Source organism: Petaurus breviceps, unplaced genomic scaffold, assembly GCF_028583685.1.
Source record: "Petaurus breviceps papuanus isolate PSGF00001 unplaced genomic scaffold, PetGlider_PUasm1.0 90977, whole genome shotgun sequence".
Classification (NCBI taxonomy): domain Eukaryota; kingdom Metazoa; phylum Chordata; class Mammalia; order Diprotodontia; family Petauridae; genus Petaurus; species Petaurus breviceps.
In genome coordinates, this window is record NW_027187391.1 from 34,040,695 (window position 1) to 34,061,843 (window position 21,149).

A 21,149-nucleotide genomic window follows, 5' to 3' on the forward strand; every position below is an offset into this window, starting at 1 on the left:
CTTACTAGATTGTGACACTGGGCAAATCACTTCTCTCTATGCCTCAGTTTCCTTATCTGTAAAATGATGGTTTTGGACTTAGTGGCCTACAAGGTCCCTTTCACTCTAAATCCTATGATCCTAGGTAGGTATTTCCATTTTACATATGAGAGAGCTGAGGCACACAGAAAGTAAGCGATTTGCTCATGGTCACACAGCAAGTAGAAAAGATAGGATTTCACTTCAAGGATTCTAAGTCCAAATCCACTCTTTTTCTCTAATTCCAGTGCTTCTAGTCTTGAAGACTGGCATAGTAGTGATCCTCATAGATGAGGGCATTGAAAGATTTTTAATTAAAATGCACACATGTCACCTGGAAAGAGTAACCCGGGTACTATTTTGTCAGCGTAACTACTAGCTTCAAGAGTGGGAGTATAGAATATAAGCAAAGTCATTTTTGATAGTTGAATCAGAAGTTGGAAAGATCTAAAGCATGAAAGATTTGTAGGAAGGGCAGGTGGGTTGGGTGCTGTAGTCCTGGACCCCTGGGAGAAACATGAAGGTATTGGGTTCTTTAAAGGAAGGGATCGAATAAGGGAACTAAACAGAAAATAGAGAAGCCACCCAGCTTTGCCTACTCCAAGCTGGTCCTAGAGATAAGTATGTTGTATAGAGACAGGAAATATATGACACTTTGAGGTCATAGGGCCCTTCTAATTTTAGGATAGGTGACCGCTGGTTATTCAACACAGAGGATTCTTAGTAAGAATGGAACAATAATTGGTTACATTGTCCTCTTCACAGTCTTAGAAGAGGATTGCTGATAACAGGAGGACAAACTCCTACAGCATTCCCTAATCACTCTTCTTGCAGGGGCCGGCAAGAAGGGGGGACAACTACCCCTATGTCTTTTTTTTTTACTTTATCAAATGCTATATTAACTTCTGGTTTACATCATTCATTTCCTCAAGATTTTGAGTTACAAATTTTCTCCTGGTTTTTCCCCTACCCACCACCCCAAAATAGCGATCCCACTCGATATCCCCTCCTCTAATCTGCTCTCTGCCATATCTTCCCCCAACCCCCCTCCAATTTTCCAGTAGGGCACAGTGGCTCTCTATGCCCCAGTACCTCTTATTTCCCAGTTACATGTAAAATAATATTAAAAATAGTGTATATATATATATTTTTTCTAAACATTTAATTTTAAAACTTTGAATTCCAGATTTATTCCCTTCCTCCCTTGTCACCCACCCTTACTGGGAAGATAAGCAATTCATTATAGGATGTACATGTGTAGCTATGCAAAACATTTCCATAGTGGATATATTGTAAAAGACTGGCTATATTTCCCTCCATCCTATCCCATCTCCCACTTGTTCTATTCTCTGCTTTGACCTATCCCTTTTCAAAAGTGGGTGCTTCTAACTTCCCTCCCCCCAGCCTGCCCTGCCTTCCATCATCCCCCCCTCTCATCCCCTTCCTCCTTCCCTCCTGTAGGGTGAGATGCCCTATTTAGCGTGTATGTCATTCCCTCCCTAAGCCAAATGCAATGAGAATAGGGTTGACCCATTCCCTTTGCCTTCCTGTTCTTTCCCTCCATTGTAACAGTTTTCCCTTGCCTCTTCTATATGAGACAGTTTACCCCATTCTGTCTCTCCCCATCTCCTCTCCTTATATTCCTCTCATCTCTCAATTCCACCTTTTAAGTATCATCCCTTCCTATTAAATTGGTCCTGTGCCCTCTGTCTATGTATACCTGTTCACATATATACACACACTCACATATGTATTCATATGCCCATATACCCTCCTAAATAGACATGTATATGTATGTATACACACACATATATGCATACATATATACATTTCTATTCCCTTCAACTATTCTCATACTGAGAAAAGTTTCATAAGTTACAATTATCATTTTTCCACGTAGGAATGTTAATAGTTCAACTTTGATAAGTTCCTTATGATTTCTTTTCCCTGTTTACCTTCTTATGCTTCTCTTGCTTCTTGTATCTGAATTTCAATTTTTCTATTCAACTCTGGTTTTTCATCAAGAATGCTTGAAAGTCCTCTATTCCACTGAATGACCATATTTTCCCCTGAAACATGATACTCAGTTTTGCTGGGTAGGTGATTCTTGGTTATAATCCCAGCTCCTTTTACCTCTGGAATATCATATTCCAAGCCCTTTGATCCCTCAATGTAGAAGCTGCCAGGTCCTGTGTTATCCTGATTGTGTTTCCACAATATTCAAATTGTTTCTTCCTGGCTGCTTGTAGTATTTTCTCCTTGATCTGGGAATTCCAGAACCTGGCTATAATATTCCTAGGAGTTTGCTTTTGGGGATCTTTTTCAGGAGATGATCAGTGGATTCTTTCAACCTTTATTTTGCCCTCTGGTTCTAAAATATCAGGGCAATTTTCCTTGAGAATTTCTTGAGGGATGATTTCTAGGTTCTTTTTTTGACCATGGCTTTCAAGTAGTCCAATAATTTTTAAATTATCTCTCCTGGATCTATTTTCTAGGTCACTGGTTTTTTTTTCAGTGAGATATTTCACATTGCCTTCTCTTTTTACTTTTTTTTTTGGATCTGTTTAATAGCAGCTAGATTTCTCATAAAGTCACCAGCTTCCATTTGCTCCAATATAATTCTGAAGGAATGATTCTCTTCAGTGAGCTTCTGAGATTCTTTTTTCATCTGGCAAATTTGGCTTTTTAAGGCATTCTTCTCCTCATTGCCTTTTTGAGTCTCTTTTGTCATGTAAGTTAGTCAATTTTTAAGGTGTTATTTTCTTCAGTCAGGTTGTTGAGTCTAATTTCCTAATTTTCTTGCATTGTTCTCATTTCTCTTCCCAATTTTTCCTCTACTTCTCTTATTTGGTTTTCAAAATCCTTCTTAAGGTCCTCTATGGCCTGTAAACAGCTCATATTTTTCTTGGAAGATTTTGGTGCAGGAGTTCTGATTTCTCTGTTCTATGCTTTCATCTTTTTTGTCCCCAAAATAGTAGTGTAAAGTTGGGTTGCCCTGTTTGCTTTGCTTCCCTCATTTGCTCATTTTGCCACTCAATTACTTGACTTTTGGGCTTTTTACCACAGTAGGACTCTACTACCAGACAGGGGAGCTTTTTCCCAAATGCTGGGTTTTTCTCAGCTGCTAGAGCTGTTAGTTGGGTGCCTTCTCTGAGCCTTTACATGCTCTGGCAAGCTGGTCATGCACCCCAGGACCTCCACCCTAGACCGTAATCCAGATCCAAACAGGCTAACGCAAGAGTGATTACCCCTCAGACTGATTGCTTGGCCCCCCTACAATCTGCAAGCCAGGAGTTGAAGCTGCCACATGGCAGTGTCTGCATGGCCATGGCACTTCAGCGGTTTCTCCCTCTAGGGGGTAAAGGCCAGACAGCACTCCTGAACTACTGGATCCCAAAGTCCTCACTGCACTGACCTCTCACTTTGTCCTTAGCATCTATGTGTTGATAATTCTGGAAACCACCACAGCTGCTGGTGATCTGAAGTCCCTCCAGCCAGTGTCTGGTTGTGGCCACTCTGAGGCTAAAACCTCAGCTTGCATGGGGTTGGGCTCAGCTCCCAGAGTGATGGGCTGGCTTCCTGCTGGCCTATTGGGCTGTCTTCATCAGGAGGTTAGCTTCTCTCTGTCATATTGTGGGTTCTGTAGCTCCAAAGTTTGTCTAGAGTAATTTTTTACATGAATTGGAGGAGGTGGAAGCTGGAGCCATGCAGAAGTCCTGTTTCTACTCTGCCATCCCACTCTGTCCTCCTTCCTACCCCTACATCTTTATGGGTCACTCAAGACAGGCACAACCTTTATATCCTCTAAATCCCCTCAAGCCTCAATGGAGGCCAGTTGTGGCAAACACAGATTCCCCCCAAGCCTTGATGGAGGCCGATCAAGGCAGGCACAGCATTTGTGCATTCAACCCTAAGGTTTCCCCCATTCACTGACCACTGACCACTTATTTTATAGGGGCCACAGACAAAGAAGGCATATTGCCAGCAATAGTCTCCCAAATTTGCATCACCCCATCCCTGTATCTCACTGTGTAGTCACAGTGGGTGTTATGACTATGGATCCTGGGAAACCGAACTTTAAGAAATAATCATAAAAATCCACTTCACACACACTAAAATTCACCTTATTTACTATACACACATATATGTACATATATATATAATTTGTGTTTGTGTATGTGTGTATATACACTATTGTATATAGCAACCTTGTACTGTGATGTGCCCATGATTTCCTGCAGTAGCCCCAGAAACTGTGTTAGAGAAGCAAAGAAGGAAAAAGGAAATGAAGGAAAGCAGACACAGGATATTCCTGGGTATGAGACATGATTTTCATTGAAAGAAATTCCTTCTTACCTGAAAACAAAGAAAAAAATTCTGGTTTCCAGTTTTCCTACTTTCCTGTTCTGAAGCAGTTTTGCTGGAAACGGAGTCCTAAGATAACTCTCTAGCATCGAGCACATTAAAGCTACATGAATCTTTCAGATACTAGTTAGTAAATTACACCAGCTATGTGTTCTATGAAATATACTTTCTAGGGATTTAAAAGAGTTAATGCAGTATCCCAAAGTGCCTGTTTTACAAACTAACCCAAGCAATGGGTAACCTTGGTTTAGAATTTCATCATTATTCTCACATCATTTAGGACACCAGGAGGCTCCATGGAACAATGAATAGAGTGCTGGACTTGGCATGAAGAAAACTTGGATTCAAATCCTCCCTTGCACACTTACTGTGTGGTCACTTACTACAAGTGCTCTGAGTCTCAGTTCCCTTATATGTAAAATGGTGATAACTATAATACCTCTAGTACTGATTATCTCGCATAGTTATGATGAGGTTGAGATGAGATAATACATTTAACAGTCCTTTACAAACTTTAAAGCACTCTATGAATAGTAGTTATTATTAACTTTACACTGTCAGCATCTTAGAAGCAATCAACAGCCAAGATTGATACAGTATAAGTAGTGCTCTGGGTTTGGAATCAGAGGACCTGGGTTCTAATTCTGATTTTGTCATTATATGACTTTGCTAATCTATCAACAAACGCAAAGTACCTACCATAAGTCAGGAAATGTGTTAATTGCTGAGAATACAGAACAAAAGAAAGAAAGAAAAAGAAATAATTCACATTCTCAAGAGGTTACATTCTATTAGGAAAGATAATGTGTAACCCTACTCCCAACCAAGCCAACTGGTAGCGTCTGCATGACTCTCTTTCCTTATCTCTACATAAATGGGCCAGATCTTAAATTATATCTAACCATGCAACCCACAAGCCACATTTGAGTATTTGTTGTTGTTCAGACATGTCTGACTCTTCATGACCCCTTTTGAGGTTTTCTTGGCAAAGATACTGGAGTAGTTTGTCATTTCTTCTCCAGATCATTTTGCAGGAGGAAACTAAGGCAAACAGGATTAAGTGAGTTGCCCAGGGTCACACGGTTAGTGTCTGAGGTCAGATTTGAACTCAGGAAAGTTACTCTTCCTGACTCCAAGCCCAGCAATCTAGCCACTGCACCATCTAATTGCCCTTTTCATTTAAATATCATATTTATTTCCACCTATACATATACAATACACATATATGTATATATATGTATATATATTCCATAGAAAACAAATATTTGTAGAATAAATACAAAATATAAGATACTTAAATACAAGGGAGTTACATAGAGAGGGCAATAGTAATTGGAAAAAATCAGAAATCAGAAAAGGCTTCATAGATAGCACCTCTTAAGATGAGTCTTGAAGAAAATGAAAGATTCTATGAGTTAGGGATTAGAAGGGCATACATTGGGGTGGCTAGGTGGTGAAGTAAGAGCATTGGCCCGGAGGCGGGAGGACCCGGGATCGGTTCTGGCCTCAGATACTTAACACTCACACAAAAAATATGGCCAGCCGTGTAACCTTGGGAAAATTACTTAACTCCAAATGCTTTATATAAAAAAAGAAGGGCATGCATTTCAGGCATGTAGGATGACCAGTGTAAGGGCAAGAGATGAAATGTGATATGTGAGGAAGAGATAAAGCCAGTATAGTTGAACTATAGAGTACAGAAAGAAGAGTAATGTATAAGGAAGTTGGTATCAGGCTGAGAAGGGCTTTAAAAGACAGAAAGGAGTTTACAATTAATCCAAGAGAAAATAGAGAGCCCCTAGAGTTTACTTAGTAGGGGAGTGACATGGTTAAACCTGTACCTGAGAAAAATCACTTTGACAAGTCTCTTAATCTCTCAATTTTCTCATCTATAAATGAGGGGTTTGAACTGGATGGCCTCTCAAGTCCTTTCCAGCTTTAAATCCATAACCCTATAATCCTGTGATCCCTTACATTGGCATCTCAGGTTGATAGAGTAGATAATGAAAAACAGACTTCTGTTCCCCCAGAATGTGTGCACACGTGCACACACATACACATGCTTAATTAAGCACGTCTTAACTGGGATTCTTCATTACTTGAATCTGTGTCTACAATACCCTATTTTTGAATCTGCTTGTACCCTAAACATAGGAAGTAGTACTGTGGAAAGTCACCAAGAGGCATAAGGTGGGAGCCACGGGGATTTTAATACACCTTTAGCACGGATGTAAAAGCAATGACGATGGTAGCCCATCAGGAAGATTTTCCAGAGGTTCATGCAAAATCGTGGGGGGAAATTTCCATGTCTTATTGTTTAAGAAATACCCAGGAAATGGGGACGCAAAAATGATGAAGACATGGTCCCTAACTCAAGCAGTTTGTAATACACAATAAAAGTAGACAAAGCAATTTTTTTAAAAAAAGAAATATCTGAGAAAGAGCAGCACAACCCTAGAAGCACGAGATAAAACATCCCTTTGCTGTGGGGATGCTTAAAAGCTAGCAGATAGAAGAATCCCCATTTTCTATATTGGCAGTCTCAAAAGGTGATAACTTGGAACTGTCTTGTAACTTCCTAAGTAATTCCAGATAACCCAAACACACTTTGCATCTATAGTGATGTGCTTATTCCTCCTCATCTAACTCCAAGGAAAGTAAATTCAGTAAGTATTTTCAGCTGAGCACCTTCTGGGTTGTGGGGGGGGGGGGGGGCCTGTGAATCTGTCAAGCCAAACTGTGGAATAGAGGAGAAACTCACAAACAAGTCTCTCCAGTTTAGAATTACACAGGGGAAGATTTGCTGCCAATAAATCATTTTTTCTAAGCACACATTCAGAATGAGGCTGGTATTTCTCCCTATAAGCTGGGGCCATTGCTCCTAGACACAGACTTGCTATTTCTAGGTTAGAGTTTAATAACCCAGTTTCATTGTACCCAATACAGCTGCTGGCAATCAGCTGTTCTTTAGAAGGCAAGAGCTCTGTAGTTCTTTAAGAACTGGCATGTTTCTCTTCAATCTGGAAGACCTAGAGTGGTTCATAGGTGGGAACATGATCACTGCACAAATTCTGAAAGTTCTTTCCAGCTTTGTGACTCTTGTCTCTGTAACCTGTAATGATGAAGCATTCGTGACCTTTTTCACCATGGCTGAAACAATAGTACAGTGTTTGAAAATAATACCTATCCTTTCTCTTCTTTAAAAATTTTTTTGTGTGATTTTAACAAACCTTTTCAGATACAAAAAAAAAAGTACAGAGAAGAAGATTGTATAAGAACTGAACTCACTTTTTTCCAAAGATGTATATGCATATATGTATATATGTAGTATGATGACATTATGGTATAACCATATATACATATATACACATAAGCATGTATCCATATAGAAACAAAAGGAAATGCATATACAAATAGAATAAACACATGCGTGCATGTATGTATGTATACAAGGGTTGCTCTCTTTGATGGTGGTTCCAAGTAGTCTCATCAGATTTACTAAAATCAGTCATCGAGCTGTCCTCCTGTTTGCCTTCCTCTGAACTTTTTCAAATTTGTCAGTGACTTTGCTGAAAGGTGGTACCCCCCAAAACAAGAAAAAAGAAAAAAACCCCAGTGGTATCCCAAACTAAGCACTTTGTGGGCCAGTCTGGGTAAGCTACAGTGGCATTATTACCTTTCTTATTCTGGCATTACAAAGTTGTTCAATAATTTCTTCTTCAACTGAATTTTTGTGCAGTTGATTTTTTGTACCAATTCTAGGACTTTACCATTATTATATTTATTAGTGTGGTATGGAGAGCAAACATTTAGCTAGATGGAGAGGAGAGCGTAGGAGGGGTTGCAGCTATAGACATGAAGAACAAACAGCCTGAGCAAAGCCACAGCAGTAACAGTAAACAAAACATTTGCTATCTGTAGCAGGAGGAAGTTTCTAGTAGAGTGCCTTTAAGAACCTGTGCTTTACCTTGCTTAATATTTTCATTAAAGACTTTCCATTAGAGGTATTCAAAAATGGAACGGGCTGCTTTGTAAAATAGTGTATTCTTACATGTTTCAAGTTAAGACAGAATAATAAGGAAAGAAGCATAAAGTGCCTACTATGGGCCAGTCCACAAAGACTACCAGCCAGACATCCCAAATATTCCATGGACCCTAGAGCCAGAATATCTTTCCAGGGTGCTCATTTACCTTCTCTAGCTTCAGTTGCTCTGAGCCCTGGAAGCAAGACTATGGAGATGAACAATAGTGGCCTCAGCTAGCCCACTCTTCAGCATCGGCCTCCTCTTCTCCCTGAGGGTCCATTCCTCATGGCTACCATGACCACCTTCATTTTGGCACCTCCCTCCTACCCTCACCTGAGCATTCCACAGCCTCCTTGAGAGTTCCAATGCTCAGTGTAGCATCTGTCAACTAAGCTCATGGATTTAGTGCAGCAATACTCAAGGGTTATAGTGATGAGAGAGCAAAGCACTGACCTGCTTGACTTAACAATGATTTTAAAACCCTGAAAAATAGCTAGGTGCTTAACAAATATTATCTCATTTGATCCTCATAATAGCCGTGGGATGTAGGCACTATTGTTATCCTCATTTTATAGTCGAGGAAAACAGAAGCAGTGATTTGCCCAGGGTCACATAGCTAACAAATGTCTGAGGCCAAATTTAAACTCAGATCTAATTCCAGGCCAAGTGCCCTATCTACCCGGTTACCTCTTCAACAATTTAAGCGTATCCTAGCAATGATTCTTGCTAGGTACTAAGTAGATAACCTTCCAGGTTTCAAAATAACTATAAATTTCATTGACTCTAATTATGATTTCAACTGCGATGAAATCAGGGCCCATATTTTCAGTAATCCAAATCCTCAGAAGCATGAAATTTCATATACGTTTCAGATCAAAATTAAGATGAAACATATTGTGGTGATAATGCCAGGAACTTGGCTTTTGAAAAAGTTGTGTGTTTATTCTACTTAGAAGACAAAAGCCTTTAAAATTCTCTTCCATAGGGGCAGGTAGGTGGCCCAGTGAGTAAAGCACAGGCCCCAGAGTCAGGAGGACCCAAATTTGGTTCTGGCCTCAGACACTTAACACCCACCAAAAAAAAAAATCCCCCAATCCCCCAAAATAGCCGTATAACCTTGGGCAAGTTACTTAACCCCAATTGCCCTCCAAAAGGAAAAAAAAATTCTCTTCCATAATGAAACAATGGATAGAACAATGGCAACTGGGTAGAGGAGTGAAATGGCAAAAGAGGACTGTTTCACTAAAAAATTGTAGTTATGTCTGGTTTAAAATATTCCTGACAAGGATGCTTTAGACACCTGCAGAGAACGGCTATAATAAATTTGGCAGAAAAAAACATGTGAATTTAGTTATGGTCAAGAGTATGTTGTTGTTGTTTTTGGAGAGGAAAAGGCAAGGCAATTGGGGTTAAGTGACTTGCCCAAGGTCACACAGTTAGCATCAAGTGTCTGAGGCAGAATTTGAATTCAGGTCTTCGACTCCAGGGCCAGTGCTCCCTTCACTGTGCCACCTGGCTGCTCCAAGAGTATGTTTTAAGGTAGACAAAACATGAACACTCACTGTTCTTTGTCAAAGGAGGATTTGGGACACAGGAGCATAGCTATGCAAACTGCCTAAGTCAAAGAGTCAGCATGAAAAGGAAATGGACATAGTGGAGCCAGATTCAAGGGCCAAGGAAATAACTAAATTAGTAACTTCTTGACCTATCCTGAAAAGCTACTTAAGATTATAAGGTACCAAGGTCTTCTGGTTCCAAAAATGCAGTCTTTGGATACCTTTCTTTTTAAAAAAAATTTTGATTTTTCCCAATTATATGCTAAAACATTTTTTTTAACATTTTTTAAAGTTTTGAGTTCCAAATTCTATTCCTCCCTCCTTCCCTCCTCTCCCCCCTCCCTGAGAGGGTAAGCAATCTAATATAGCTTATACAAGTGCAATCATGTAAAACATTTTGTGGATACCTTTCTTGAAGCAGCTGAGAAGTGTGGAAGTAGATTCTATGAGTTTTTCCTATGATAATCCCACATCACACTCATTCATTGAGAACAGACCAGTTCTCACTCTGAGTTTCTTGTTCAGATGAACTTTGTATTCCTCAGATACTCAACAATTAGCAAACCCATACTTGTCTGATCTTAGAAGTCTGATGACATCTTTGATGCGCATGCTTCCTATCACCAGTAGCTTCTACCTTGTAAATTTCTTCATAGGAGATGTGCTGTGTCAGGATGAATGAGTATTGAAATCCAGCTTGTCACCTGCAGTATTCTGTTAACATGAGTAAACTACAGTTGGTCTCAATCAATGATGACACCCCAGAAATGTTCACCAGTTCTGGAAAAGAGACACATAGTTACTTTTTTGCTGACACCCACAAACTCCTTAGGGAATTTTAAGCTCACACTGATATAGCCCAAATATGTTGGTTTTTCTCACCCAGACAACAGTTGCCATAGCCCCCTGCACAGGAATTAAGAGTTACCTTTCAGGTCTTTCACAAGGTGACTAGAATACAATTGTCACTTGAAAGACTTTATCCAGGAAAATAGGATGCTATACAATTAAATCCTCATTATCCCTGTTGCCCAAAATCCAATGAGTACACATGGAAGGACCCAGGGAAGATTGTTGATGGAATACAAATTATGTTTGAGTCTGGTCCAACTACCATTCAAGACCCCTAGGGGAAGACTCAAGTTCAAATCCAGCCTCAGAAACTTACTTGCTGTGAGACTGTAGGCAAGTCAGTTTACCCCTCTGTTATAGGAATGTAAATTTTTAAGATCTTCCCTGCCCCTAGGTTAAGTGGACCTAGAGCTTGTGGTGGGAGGTTTGTTTTTCAGGAACGCCCATACCTTGGAGCTTTGTTATTGGGCAGTGGGTCAAGAGGGTTGTTATATTCTCTGAGCCTGGAGAAGGCTATATAATCCCTGATGTGAGACTTTGTTTTGGGGCTCACTTTGAGAAGTGTTATGTGATTTGACCAGATGAGACTCTGGGCAGCCATTGAGAGACCCCTGGCTTTGAAAACCCAGATGTTGATGCTTCCCTTTCTGGTAACTGTGATTTGGTATGGATGTAATGGTTTGGAAGCCTGTCTGCTTGATATGTTTTTCTCTTTTCTTGTAACTTCTGCTTCGTAACTTCTGTCTGTATACTCTGAAGTTCGGGGTGCTGACCTTTATCCCTGAACTAGGTAAATGATACATGTTTGATTGATTATAGTAGCTTGTTAACCCATTTTGAGTTGCTTTCCTTTAGAAAAGCAGATCTAAGAACCTGTGCTGGCAGCCACCCTGGGGATGCTGGGATGCTTGCTACTACATTCTCTCAGCCTTAGTTTCAGTTTTAGGCAAACCAGCTGTGAATTTAACACTCCAGTGCATCCAGCACTTAAATATTAACCTAGTACTGTGATATAATAAAATAAACCTCTATGCATTTCTGGTGGTATTTGTACTTGAGGCTGCCGTGACCTCTGGCCAATACTCATTTGCTTGTTTGAGGGTTCTGCTTCAGTATTTGACATTCCAGTAAACAGCCTGAATTAATTTCTTTAAGCACTGACTGATTTGATCTCCTTGTTGTCCAAGGGACTCTCAAAAGCCTTCTCCAGCAATTTGAATTTCACACACATTTAGAAATTTGAAACAGTTGATTCTGTGTCACTCAGCCTTCCATATCGTCTAACTTTCACAGCCACACATTGTTACTGGAAAAATCATAGCTTTGACCATATGGACCTTTGTTGGCAAGGTGACATCTCTGCTTTTTAGTATATGTACAGATTTGCCATAGCTTTCCTTCCAAGGAACAAACATCTTTTCATTTCATGACTGTAGTCACCATCTACAGTGGTAGTTGAGTCCAAGAATTTAAATTCTGATACTACTTTCATTTCTTCTCCCTTGATTTGCCAGGAAGTGATGGGACTAGTAACCATAATCTTAGTTTTTCTTTTTTAATATTAAGTTCAAGCTAGCTTTTTCACTCTCCTCTTTCACCTTCATAAAGAGGCTTCTTATTTCCTCTTCACTTTCTCCCACCAGAGTGGTGTTGTCTGCATATCTGAGATAGTTGATATTTCTCCCAGCAACCTTAATTCCAGCTTTTGATTCATTCAATCTGGCATTTTGCATGATGTACTCTGCATATCTTTTTTTTTAATGTCTTTTGATTTGTGTGTAAATTGGATTTAACTAAAGCAGAGTTGCTCAAAGTTGTCAGCCTCTGACTTTGATCTCTCCTCCAAAGTTATCACAGTCCAGTGGCAGGGCAGAATCAAGATGACTGGTGATGACTCAAGATGCAGTGGATGACCTTGGCCTCTTTGATGTCTAACTAAGCTCTAAGTGCCTGTAGCAGCAAGCACCCCGGCGTCCTCAGGGTTTGCTGCTACCACAGGTTCTTGGATCTGCTTTGTTAAAGGAAAGCAACTCAAAATGGGTTAACAAGCTTACTTTAATGAGTCAGACATATATCGTTGACCTTGTTCAGGGGAAAAGGTCAGCACCCCGAACCTCAAAGTATACAGGCAGAATTATCAAGACAGAAACAGATCAAGTAGACAGATTTCCAAACTGTCCAACCATTACATCCATAACAAATCAGCATCTGGGTTTTTCAAAGCCGGGGGACTCTCAACAACGGCTTCCCAGAATTCAGATCAAATCACAGAACACTTCTCAAAGTGAGTCCCAAAACAAAGCTACACATCAGGGCTTATATAGCCTTCTCCTGGCTCAGAGAATGTAACAACCTTATTGACTCACTGGCCAATCAAGAAGTATCTACTGAAAAACAAGCCTCCCACCCCAGACTCCAGGTGCACTTTAGCCTAGGGGCAGGGAAGATCTTTAAATCTGCATTTCCATTACAGTGCCCCACAGTGCCTGCTTTGTCTGCCTTCATGGCTGTTGAAACAAATTGTTCTCAACTGCCCATTCCACCAGGGGAAGTCTTCACATGCTTGGGGTAGACACCTCCCTAACTCACCAATGGGTTTGAGATCTCTTGTTATCCTCAACTTGGTTTAGTCTATCTGCCGAAATGGTTTATCGGGGTGTGGTCACTCCACATGCTACAGCTTCTTGGAGCCACAGGTGAGAGTTCGGTGAAATAGGTGGACACCAAAGGTGGAAAGCAGCCCTGAAAAGGGCTCAGTAGCCATCACACCAGAGGTGCTAGTCTTCCCTGAACACACCCTCCACCCCATTCTGCATATAAGTTAAATAAGTAAGGTGACAATATATAGCCTCATCATACTCCTTTTCCAACCTCAAACCAATCCGCAGTTCCATGTTCCATTCTAACTGTTACTTTTTGACTGGCATGCAGGTTCCTCAGGAGACAAGTAAAATGACCTGTTGCTCCTATCTCTTTGAAGACTTGCCACATTTTGTTGTGATTCACACAAAGGCTTTAGTGTAATCAATGAAACAGAAGTAGAGGTTTTCCTGGAACTCACTTGGTTTTTCCAAAGTTCAGCAAAGGTCAGCAATATGTTCTCTAGTTCTTCTGCCTCTTCGAAAACCAGCCTGCTTGCCCGGAAATTCTTCATTCATATATTGCTAAAGCCTAGCATGGAGAAGCTTAAGCATAACCATGCTGGTGTGTAAAATGAATGCAATTGTTTGATAATTTGAATGTTCCTTGGCATTGCCTTCTTTAGTATTGGGAAACAAACCAATCTTTTCCATATCTACTGGTCATTGTTAATGTCTTCCAGATTTGCTGCATATTGAATGTAGCACTTTAAAAGCACCACCTTTTTAGGGTTCTAAATAACTCATCTGGAGTTCCATGATCTTCTCTACCCTTATTGTTAGCAATGCTTTCTAAAGCCCACTTGACTTTATTCTCCAGGATGTCTGGCTCTAGACCAGCGACAAGATATTAGGAGACACCCTGCTTTCCATAGCTAAGGCCCAGAAAGCCACCTGTGCCCTGAGCTGGGCATAACAACAATCCTTTGCTCTCACCCTCTGGATGATCTCAGCCACAGCAAAATCTCAGAGTTTTTTCTGGTCATAAAGCCTGGCTATGAATCAAACCTGTCTCATTGTTACTGTTAGCCCTCCTTGTCAGGGCTACAGCTCCTTGTGTAACCATTGGTTTAAGTACTGAGATCTCCCCACACTGTCTAATCCCCCCTCCCACGCCCACTAGGGGGTGCATTTTCACAACTGCTGTTCAGACATGTTTGAAGTGAATCAAAATTCAGAAAGTCTTGGTTTAATGCTACCCCAAAAGAAAGTGAAACTTTGAAGGCATCTGTAATAGGAAGCCTCTTTTAAAAGGCAGAAGCATTCTCCGTGAGCCACTCTCCCTTATTTCCTTCCCCCAGTAAGGAAATCCTCACATCCAGCTGAGGAAAGCAGGTAGAGGCAACAGGAGATCTGCTTGACCAGTCCAGGAGTGAGAAGGAGAAAAGCAAGAGAGGAAAGCCATGGAAAAGTTTTATCGTTTGTTGGACCTGCTCACCAGACACCACAGGGCTGTGGGCATGAGCATTCTGAGCCTGCTGACAGCTGGTGGGGAGACCATCTTCTCCAACATAGTGTTCCAGTGCCCCTGCAACTCTACCTGGAACCTGCCCTATTCCCTTTCCTTCTTCATATGCCCAGCCCTGGTCCTCTTCCTTCTGGCATATGTGCTGAGCTCTAAGGTAGGGAGACTGATAACTGGCTGCTGTGCCAGGGACCAGGGGGACACTTCTGGGAGCATATCCCACAAGGCTGACCCGGGACAGTGTAGCAGGATGAGCAAGTGCTGTCAGAAGTTGATATGCAGTCGAATCACTTTGGATGCTGCCCTGGCGCCTGTCACCTGGATTGCAGTGGCTCTGCTGGGAGGTATTTACTATGAGTGTGCAGCCAGTGCAACTGAGTGGGCCTCAAAGAACTTCTGTCAGGGGCAGATGCCCCACTGTTCTGAGAAACTGATGCAGATGCCTTGCCAGAAGAAAAGCCCTGAGAACTCCGAGGAGATCCAAAGGACCTTGAAGTTGCTCAGGGCTAAATCCCAGGTAAAGACTCAGGGAGAAAGTAAAGTGATTCCTATCACTTGGGGTGGGGGTGGGGGCAGAAAAAAGGAAATGGTTGGAAAGATAGGAGAGGAGGTCACTTGACTGGTCAGAGGAATGCAGAGGAGCTCACAGAAAACCTAAATTGAAAACTGGAAACTTGCGATTTTCAGAGGCTACTTAATGCTTTCCTTTTTCTGCATACATTACTTCGTAACTTCTTTTTAGGTAGAGTGTGTAGACATTATTCCTCCACCTCAACTTCAGTAGAAAGTAAGCTTCTAGAAGTCAGGGATGATTTAATTTTTGTCTTTGTATCCCTGGCACCTAGCAGCATACTTGGCACATTTTAGGAGCTTAAAAAAATGTTTGCTGGTTGATTGACTGATGGAATCATTCTAAATTACCTGATCTTAACAATGCCTTTCCTATCCTTTTTTAGGCTGTTGAATTGCTACCTATTCTTTCAAGGTTAACTCAAAAACGACCTCCTCAAGGAAGTCTGACCTGGAAAAGAATGGGTCTTCATACCTCAGACTTTGTTTTGCACCTTTCTAATGTGCTTATGTGTATTAAGTCTAGGTCAGTGGAAACCTCAGGGTTCAGTGGAAGACTGGTCACATGATTCTTTGTACGTGTCTTACCCTGGACAGGGACTGTGACTCTGCTAAATTCTGTATTTCCCAATTAATTTAGCACACAACAGGTATTTAGTAATCAACAAGAATTTATTAAGCACCTGCAATGTTCCAAGATTTGTGCTAGGAAATGATGATACAGAAACAAAAATAAAACAAATCCTATCATAATGGAATGTTTACTGATTGAATGAACGAGGTAAATCCAAGTTTCCCTAAAAGAAAGAATTGACATGACTAGTTAGAGTTTATCCTTAGAATCCTATCCTTAGAATCTTTCTTCCAACCTGCAAAATGATATTAAATCAAATAAAAGACTAGAATTAACAAGCCTAATGTTCTATTTTACCTTTGCCTGGGTTATACTGAGTCACACAACTGCTTAGGTTTTGAATTTCCATTTGGGATGTATGGTTTAGGTCTTTTCTTTGGGACTTTGCCATTCCTGGGAACATGACCGACTTTCCAAGTAAGCAGTTATTACCTGTGAGTGATAACATTACTGATCCATAGTCTGGATTTAGCCCTTTTCACTTTTCAGTTTGTGGTCTCTCCAGCCTCATGAAGACTGACAGAGTAATATCTTTTTTTGAGGGGGGATTTGAGTTCTTTTCTTTCTTACTTTGTCATTAAAATTATAACCCAGCCGTGTCTTGTTGGTTTCTTTTCTAAAGATGTACGGTTGGATACTGATAACTGTTGTCGTGATTTTCATCATGCTTGTCAACTGCTGTAAGTTTTGCACATCTCAAGTTAGTTTTCTTCAGCACAAGTTCCTGAAAATATATGAGAAACAGGAAAATGAGATATTAACTGCTGAATCGAAGAGGTATGCTACTGAATTGGCAGAAAGAAATGTCAAGTGCTTCTTTGAAGATGTCTACCAAGAAAGTGTGAGAATTCCAGGTGCTGCTGAGTGGAAGGAGATTTCAGTAGTGATCGAGCCCACTGATACAGCTTATAGTGCACTGCATGATTATGCTACCCACAGGCCAAGAGAAAATGCTTATCAAAATCCTGATTCTAATTGAAATTAAGGAGTTGAAGCAATTCTCCACAATACTACACCAAGGAAATGTCATCAATGATCCTAAGAACATGGATTGTAAGTTGGAAGGGACCATATTTCACATATGAGGCAACCAAGACCCAGGGATTCTGATTTTCATTTTTCACAAAAATATTAGTTTTGCTAAGAAACTGGGTAAAATTTTTATCACAACTTTTCTTATGGTATTGATGTTATTTGTTTTATTACATTGAATCATGGAATGTTTCAGCTAGAAGGGACTCCAAGGAAATAGCAAACCACTCCAGTATCTTTGCCAAGAAAACCCCAAATGGGCTCACAAAGGGTCAGACATGACTGAAAACAACAGGACTCAGTTTACTCCATGTTGTTTCCTCTTGCTGGGCATCCCTCCCCCCATTAGACTGTGAATTCTTTTCAAATAGAAACTGTTGGATTTGAGGGCTTGCTTTTTGTTTGTTTTTGGTTTTTGCCTTTCTTTGTAACCTAAACACTTAGCATAGTTCGGCTAGCTGAATGCTTTACAGTCTGGGATGTAGGAAAGGTAGTAATATAGAGAAAGTGAAAGTGAACTCAGGGACTTAGAGTTTATAACAGAAATTTCTTACAAAATTTAGATGTTCAGAATGTAATCTATCACACATAAAGAAAATAGGAGAGATTAAAGAATAATAAATAATGAGGAAGTTAATAAAAAAAATCTAACAATTACATAGTACTTTAAGGATTATAAAATGTCTGATGACTTTTTTGTATCTTCACAAGTCTGGAATATAGGTGCTATTACTATCATCCAAATTTTACAGATAGGGAAACTGAGGCAGACAGAAGCTGAATGATTTGCCCAGGGTCAAAAAATGGATGTGTCTGAGACTAGATTTGAACTCAGGTCTTACTGACTTTCGGTTCATCACTCTATCCCCTCTGCTATTTGCTGCCTCAGTGAATGGATGAAAGCCAAAAAATATAAATTAGAATGATCATACACTTTATTCTTCATGGGGAAGAAATATATACACGTTCAGAGATAATGTAATGTAATAAGCAAATGACATCAGCACAAATTCTTGAAACAAACAAAAATGTTACACCTCCACAATATCTACTCATCACTTCTGATTATTCTTGGTAAGTCAAACAGAACACGTTTAATCCCTTTCCCACATGGCAACAGCATACAAATTTGAAAGCAGCCATAACACCCCCATGTGGTTTGGCTAATCATTTGTCATGTTTTTCATTTCACTATCTCCTTTTTTAATATTTAATTTTCATTTTCATTGTAAGACATGCAAAAAAAAGAGAATTTCTACATATGAAATAGGAAATAAAGGGGACTGTATATGTATCTAAATCTCTTTGCCATATGGAGCCTTTTAAAAAAGTGTATATAATAAATTCACATGCTAGTTGCAAAACCATATTGCTTGTCTTTGTTTCTTTCTGAATTTCATTCTGTTCTCCTCCACCTATTTTTCTTTTTTTTAATTTAGTATTTTGTTTTTCTCCAGTTACATATAAGAACAATTTTAACATTCATTTTTAAAACTCCGAGTTCCAAATTCTCTCCCATCCCTCCTCCCCACCCCACCATTGAGAAGGCAAGCAATTTGATATGGGTTATACATGTGTAGTCACACAAAACACTTCCATAATAGCCATGTTGTAAAACACTAACTGTATTTCCCTCCATCTTGTTCCCCCTCCTATTTATTCTATTTTCTCTCTCCTTTCACTGTGTCCCTCCTTAAATTTTGCTTCTGACTACTCCCTCCCCTAATCTGTCCTCCCTTCTATCACCCCCCCCCTCCCCCGCCCTTCTCTTATCCTGTTCCTCCCTAATTTCCTGTAGGAGAAGACAGATTTCTATAGCCAATTGAATGTATATGTTATTCCATCTTTGAGTCAATTCTGAAGAGGGTTCACTCACTCCCCTTCACCTCCCTCTTTTTCCCCTCCACTATAAAACATTTTTCTTGCTTCTTTTATGTGAGATAATTTACCCCATTCTACCTCTCCCTTTCTCTTTCTCCTAGTACATTCCTCACTCATCCCTTAATTTTATTTTTTAAATATCATCCCTTCATATTCAACTCACATCTGTGCTATCTATCAATCTATCTATCATCTATGTATCTATGTATCTATCTTCCTTCCTTCTAACTACCCTAATAATAAGAAAGGCCTTATGAGTTACAAATACCATCTTTCAATATAGGTATGTAAACAGTTTAACTTTAATAAGTCCCCTATGATTTCTCTTTCCTATTTACCTTTTCATGCTTCTCTTGGGTTTTGTATTTGAAAGCCAAATTTTCAATTTAGTTTTGGTCTTTTCTCAAGAATGCTTGAGATTCCTCTATCTCATTGAATATTCATTTTTCCCTCGTGGATTATACTCAGTGTTTGTGGGTAGGTAATTCTTGGTTGTAATTCTAGCTTTCTTGCCCTCCAGGATATCATATTCCAAACCCTTAGATCCTTTAATGTAGGACCAGCTAAATTTTGTGTTACCCTGATTGTGGCTCCATGATACTTGAATTGGTCTTTTTTCCTGGCTACTTGTAATATTTTCTCCTTTTTCTGGGAACTCTGGGATTTGGCTATAATATTCCTGGAAGTTTTCATTTTGGGATCTCATTCAGGAGGTGGAGCAGCAAGCACCCTAGCATACCCAGGATGTCTGCTAGCACAGGTTCTTAGATCTGCTTTTCTAAAGGAAAGCAACTCAAAATGGGTTAACAATCTTACTTTAATCAAACATATATCATTCACCTAGTTCAGGGGAAAAAGTCAACACCCTGAACTTCAGAGAATGCAAACAAAATGAAAACAAGTTACAAGTAGAAGTTACAGACAGAGAAACAGATCAGGAGACAGGCTTCCAACTGTCTGACCATTACATCCATATGTCTGACCATTACATCCATACCTAGTCAGTTACCAGAGAGGGAAGCACCAACATCTGGGTTTTCAAAGCTGGGGGGCTCAATGGCTGCCCAGAGTTTCGTCTGATCAAATCACACAACTCTTCTCAAAGTGAGCCCCAAAGCAAAGCCTCACATCAGGGTATATATAGCCTTCTCCTGGCTCAGAGAATGTCACAACCCTCTTGACCCACTGTCCAATCACAAAGTTAACAAGGTGTGGGCATTCCTGAAAAACAAGCCTCCTGCTACAGGCTCCAGGTGATCACTTTAAGCCTATTAGGGGACAGAGTATATTTTCAAATTAGGGAAGGTTCTCAGAGTCACTTAAGCCTATCAAAGGTCCCAGGAGCAGGGAAGATCTTCAGATTCCCATTCTCATAAAAGGAGGTGATCAATGGATCCTTTCAATGTCTATTTTACCCTTTGGTTCTAGAATTTCAGGGCAGTTTTCCTTGATAAGTTCTTGAAAGATGATGTCTAAGTTCTTGTTTTTTTATCATGGCTTTCAGGTAGTCCAATAATTTTCAAATTATCTCTCCTGAATCTATTTTCCAGGTCAGTTGTTTTTCCAATGAGATATTTCACATTGTCTCCTATTTTTTAATTCCTTTGGTTTTCTTTTATGATTTCTCGATTTCTCATAAAGTTATTAGCTTCCATTTTCTGCTTTCAGATTTTTAAGGAATTATTTTCTTCAGTGAGCTTTTGGACCTATCTATCCATTTGGCCTAGTCTATTTTTTAAGGTGTATTTTCTTCAGGATTTTTTTATGTCTCCTTTGCCAAGCTGGTTGACTCATTTTTCATGATTTTCTTGCATCACTCTCATTTCTCTTCCTATTTTTTCCTCTACTTCTCTTACTTGATTTTCAAAATCCTTTTTGAGCTCTTCCATGGCCTGAGTCTAGTTCATATTTTTCTTGGAGGCTTTGAGTGTAGGAGCTTTGACCTTGTTGTCTTCTTCTGAATGTGTGTTTTGATCTTCCTTATTACCAAAGTAAGTTTCTATAGTCAGTTTTTTTCCATTGTTTGCTCATTTCGAGTCTATTATTTGACTTTTTAATTCCTTTAAGGTAGGATTCTTTTTCCAGGGTGGAGAGTGAACTATCCCAAGCTTC

At 39.9% G+C, this 21,149-nt stretch overlaps 1 protein-coding gene across 1 annotated transcript; it reads left to right on the plus strand.

Moving 5' to 3' along the window:
- Positions 1 to 14,674: 14,674 nt before the first annotated feature.
- Positions 14,675 to 18,523, plus strand: LOC138152914 (calcium homeostasis modulator protein 6-like). Its single transcript, XM_069077006.1, has 2 exons — positions 14,675 to 15,437; positions 16,747 to 18,523. The coding sequence occupies exons 1-2, from the start codon at positions 14,859 to 14,861 to the stop codon at positions 17,101 to 17,103; spliced, it is 936 nt and encodes a 311-aa protein (XP_068933107.1). The 5' UTR covers positions 14,675 to 14,858; the 3' UTR covers positions 17,104 to 18,523.
- The last annotated feature ends 2,626 nt before the right edge of the window (positions 18,524 to 21,149 follow it).